Source organism: Sitodiplosis mosellana, unplaced genomic scaffold, assembly GCF_009176505.1.
Source record: "Sitodiplosis mosellana isolate CC-2019 unplaced genomic scaffold, AAFC_SMos_1.0 Smas_scaffold_5859, whole genome shotgun sequence".
Lineage (NCBI taxonomy): Eukaryota > Metazoa > Arthropoda > Insecta > Diptera > Cecidomyiidae > Sitodiplosis > Sitodiplosis mosellana.
The window spans coordinates 1-4,726 of record NW_022601101.1 but is presented as its reverse complement, the minus strand read 5'-3'; the positions used below and the strand labels follow the sequence as shown (position 1 = coordinate 4,726).

General features: G+C 34.4%; 1 protein-coding gene across 2 annotated transcripts; it reads left to right on the top strand.

Annotated features, from left to right (window-relative positions):
- Nucleotides 1-1,077: 1,077 nt before the first annotated feature.
- Nucleotides 1,078-4,101, top strand: LOC129573008 (glycoprotein 3-alpha-L-fucosyltransferase A-like). 2 transcript variants are annotated; one of them, XM_055453144.1, is made up of 4 exons: nucleotides 1,631-1,872; nucleotides 1,978-2,564; nucleotides 2,637-3,242; nucleotides 3,313-4,101. In XM_055453144.1, exons 2-4 carry the CDS (start codon nucleotides 2,437-2,439, stop codon nucleotides 3,986-3,988), a joined length of 1,410 nt encoding a protein of 469 aa, XP_055309119.1. In that variant the 5' UTR covers nucleotides 1,631-1,872; nucleotides 1,978-2,436; the 3' UTR covers nucleotides 3,989-4,101. The 2 variants fall into 2 exon arrangements, with proteins under 2 accessions (XP_055309120.1, XP_055309119.1); XM_055453145.1 differs by lacking the exons at nucleotides 1,631-1,872; nucleotides 1,978-2,564 and adding an exon at nucleotides 1,078-1,557 and having other exon boundaries at nucleotides 3,221-3,242.
- The last annotated feature ends 625 nt before the right edge of the window (nucleotides 4,102-4,726 follow it).

The following is a 4,726-nucleotide window of genomic DNA, read 5'->3' as shown; positions in this document are numbered from 1 at the left end:
TGTCGCGTCCAAAGCAGGAACATACTTTTTCACCAAATAGCCATAAGTAATATTTATATACTTGTCATATATATCTTAACTGATATTGTGATTTTATTTGATTCCTTTAAAACTACCTTCTTGAATATACGATTATGATAAAATATAAATGGGAATTTTCAATTAAAAAAAATATTGAATGAAGGAGTTCAAAACATTCTTTTGGTGTTGAATTGGTACAACTCTACTTGACCTGATCATTGGTTCGATTGTGATAGCTGTGTCTATTAGATGATCCCAGGGACATGTACATTGTACGGCTCAGATGAGCAGAACTGTCATCCATTTATATACGTAAAAACAGTATAATAATGATGAAAACTGGCGCCTAATTTGAAAATAAGACACGATGTAAGGGAGTTGGTATCTAATTTGACAAATATTTGAGTCAATATGGAAAAAACATTTGTTGCGAAAAACTCAACATGTGTTGGAATTTGACACTTTCAAACATTTTCGTACGTAGAAATCAACTTAGTTTTCTCTGTGTACGTTTACACTAGAACAGAACTGTGTACGTTTACACTATAGGCAGACGTAAATTCATCATATGGATTTTAATTAGCTTGGTATTGCTAAATGGTTATCGAAAAAAAAATCGGACCAAGCCCAATTTCTAGTTTGGATTTTAGCTGTTTCATTTTTACTCTCAGTTCTATTTTTGTTAGAAATATCGTCAGTTAGAAAAATGGTTTTTGTTCTTACATCTATTGATTTTTTGGAGCTGATATATAAAATGTTTTAAAAACCGCTATAAAATAATAGCTTGTTTCATTCGACCAAAATTCATGGCAATGTACGCAAGCCACTGCATTAGAGCATATTTGCCGGTGAGAAGATTCGGTACATTCATCATATTATCCACTTTGATTTTAGCAACTGGTCTTCTTGTTTGGTAAATATTATAAATATTTTACATTTTTGAGCTATTTTCGTCATTTCAAAATTTTCTTGTTAGGAATTACGAAAAGTTTTTATCCAAGCTCTTTAGACGTTCATTAAAAAGTGAGTGCAATAAAAGTGTGAATTATATACCTGGGCAACACAATTATGACTCTACCAGTTTCATGGCTGTTGCTAAAACGAATTCATGGTATTTGCAGAATGGTACGCGCTACCCAGAACCAGCGACCAAATCTCAAAAGACAGGTATTCGAGACACGAAATTATTTCCAGATGAAGATCCCGGAAATGATCGTATTTTAAATCAAATGATGTTCATTCCGTCAAACTATGATTCAATTTTAAAATCAAAGAAGGTTAAAACAATCCTAGCATACAATGGTTTCGTTTATTGGTGGAAGATTAAGAAAGGTGAAGATGTGTTCAAAACATTCAATTGTCCAGTTAACACCTGTCAATTGACAAAGAATCGAAGTGAAAGACAAACGGCTGATTTGGTGCTATTTCACGATCGATATATACACACAAAACGAAGACGACCACCGAAGCAACTTTATGCTTTATACCATTCGGAGAGTCCAGCAAAAACACGACCAATTAGACATCCTGATAAGATGATTTTGTTCTTTTAATCGGTGAATGAATCGGAAATAGTTTTCCATAATAAATTTCATGTCATCATTTTAATTAGATGTATTCAATTGGACAATCACGTACCGGAGTGACAGTACAATACCAGCACCATACAATAAATTCGTGTATTATGATCCGCGGATAAAACAGAAACAACAAAATCGAAATTATGCTGCGAATAAGACAAAAAAAGTTGCATGGTTTGTTTCAAAATTTGACATCACCACCGATACTTGATCGAACGATATTTTTCGAGGATACATCGTGTAAAAGCGGTATCGTATCATTTACTTCGAGGTAATCGATTGTTAATTTGTTCAAATTTTCCTCGGAACTTTCACACGAAATACTGGCTTAACTAACCTCCGTAGCAATTCTATTTTAATTATTGCTTTTCTATAGGCAAGCTTGTGCCATCGAATCGGCTGCAAAGTGGAATCCGAATCGGGATATTTTTGTGCTGTTCAATGCGCCTATAGGCTTGCCTGCAAATGGATCAATGGTCAATTCACCAATATTGAAAGCATTATCGTCATACTCGAACATCAAGTACCGCAATGTGGATTGGTATAAATATGCCATGATCAACGTCTATTCCACATTGTCTTAATAAATTTTTAAAATATGGATTTGCTCGTATGGATATGATCGCATTTTTGATGAATCGTATGCCAATCGTGTTTGAGCAATGAATTCTTTACTCGGAAGCTATATATAAATCCAATGAAAATGCAAAGTATCGACGCAAGTGACGTCTTTGTTGACACAAATGGTAAGTGTTTGGAAATTGCTGTCGTTGTTGTTTTTTTTTCTTTCAAGGTTTTCGTAACTCAATCGATATAATCATCGATAAAGTGATGAATGTTTGGTTCATTCAGTCAACGAGTGATCAACATGAACGATTGGTTTAAATTATACTTATCAGGACGAAGATTCCATAAAAGTTTAATTTTATCAATTGTACTGGTAGCGATTGGACTTATTGTTCTGTAATTATTACATTTGTGTCGAACAATTATAAATTTAAACCGGAATTTGGTTTTAATACTTAATTATTTCAGGAATTTTATGTTAATTTCGGAGGATAAAAATCCTCATTACAAAAGTAATGAAGAGCTTGAATATGAATATGCCAGTGAGATGGATGATTACGATCCGTCTAGTTTTTCCATTTTGATAAAATCGAAAGCATGGTACTTAAAAAATGGTACACGATACCCAGAATCGGCATCTATTTCTAGGCATGATACAGCTTTGTTGCCATTCGAAAAATCGGATAATGATCGCATTCTAAATCAGTTGATGTTTATTCCCCCAAATTATAATCCGAAGAATATCAAAACAATTTTGGTAAATAATGGATATCCGTATTGGTTTGGGCTTAAGGAAGAGGCTCAAAAGATGGTTGGAGATCCCCCGTTTTGGTGGAAACAACAAAAATCCGAAGACATATTCAAAGATTTAAAATGTCCGGTTGATGCATGCCGAATAACAGACAACAAAAAGGAGAGACAAAGCGCCGATTTGGTTTTCTTCCTTGATTCTTATGAGCATACAAATGAGACAAGACCAGCAAATCAACTGTATGCACTTCATCACATGGAAAGCGCTATGGGGACAAACCCTTTCGATTACCCAGACGTATTCAATTGGACCATAACATACAGGTAAATCTAGAGCCTCGAAATATTTTCCATCTTTGTTAACCATGTTTATTGTTTTTACACAAAATCAAAGGCACGATAGCATCATAACTACACCTTATAATAAATGGGTTTATTATAACCCTCGGATCAAACAGATGGAGCAAAGCAAGAATTTTGCAGCACATAAAACCAAAAAAGTGGCATGGTTCGTTTCAAACTGTTGGCCTTTTAACAACCGAAACCAATATGCTGCAGAGCTCAACCAGTATATTCCCGTTGATATTTATGGCAATTGTGGAACTATGCACTGTCCACTCTCGGATGAGGAAAAATGCCATCACATCCTTGACGATGACTATAAATTTTATTTGGCTTTTGAAAATGCAAACTGCAAAAACTATATCACTGAAAAATTCTTCACCACGGGACTTGGGCATGATGTCATACCTATTGTGATGGGAAGCACACCTGAGGACTATGAAAAATACGCACCTCTTCGATCGTTCATTCATGTCGATCATTTTAAATCACCGAAAGAATTGGCCGAATACTTGCACATTCTAGATCAAAATGATGATTTGTATAATTCGTATTTCAAATGGAAGGGAACCGGCGAATTCATTCCAAATTGGGCTTATTTTTGGTGCCGAATATGCGCCTTACTACATGATGATCATACCATGTCCACGAAACATTGGTACAAAGATATAAATGAATGGTGGCGAGGACCCGGAATCTGTACAAAAGGCTCTTGGCGTCAGGCATAAAGGCATAATTTGAATTTTTTCCCTAGTGAGTTTATTTTTCGCATATCGAATGGTTTCACATTACGTGACTGAATAAATTCTATTCAGCCTTGTTTAGGCTGAGTTCAAATGAATGCACTCGTTTATATTTTCCCCCAAAACTTTTCGTATACTGAATAAAAAGTGTTGGCAATAGTTTCGTCAAAAGCATGTCGCGTCCAAAGCAGGAACATACTTTTTCACCAAATAGCCATAAGTAATATTTATATACTTGTCATATATATCTTAACTGATATTGTGATTTTATTTGATTCCTTTAAAACTACCTTCTTGAATATACGATTATGATAAAATATAAATGGGAATTTTCAATTAAAAAAAATATTGAATGAAGGAGTTCAAAACATTCTTTTGGTGTTGAATTGGTACAACTCTACTTGACCTGATCATTGGTTCGATTGTGATAGCTGTGTCTATTAGATGATCCCAGGGACATGTACATTGTACGGCTCAGATGAGCAGAACTGTCATCCATTTATATACGTAAAAACAGTATAATAATGATGAAAACTGGCGCCTAATTTGAAAATAAGACACGATGTAAGGGAGTTGGTATCTAATTTGACAAATATTTGAGTCAATATGGAAAAAACATTTGTTGCGAAAAACTCAACATGTGTTGGAATTTGACACTTTCAAACATTTTCGTACGTAGAAATCAACTTAGTTTTCTCTGTGTACGTTTACACTAGAACAGAA

Excerpts from the sequence above, each read along its gene's own strand:
- LOC129573008 (XM_055453144.1), top strand. The coding sequence starts at position 2,437 with ATGTTTGGTTCATTCAGTCAACGAGTGATCAACATGAACGATTGGTTT. Across the intron at positions 2,565-2,636 it reads GCGATTGGACTTATTGTTCT|GAATTTTATGTTAATTTCGG; the intron begins GTAATTATTACA and ends TAATTATTTCAG. Across the intron at positions 3,243-3,312 it reads AATTGGACCATAACATACAG|GCACGATAGCATCATAACTA; the intron begins GTAAATCTAGAG and ends ACAAAATCAAAG.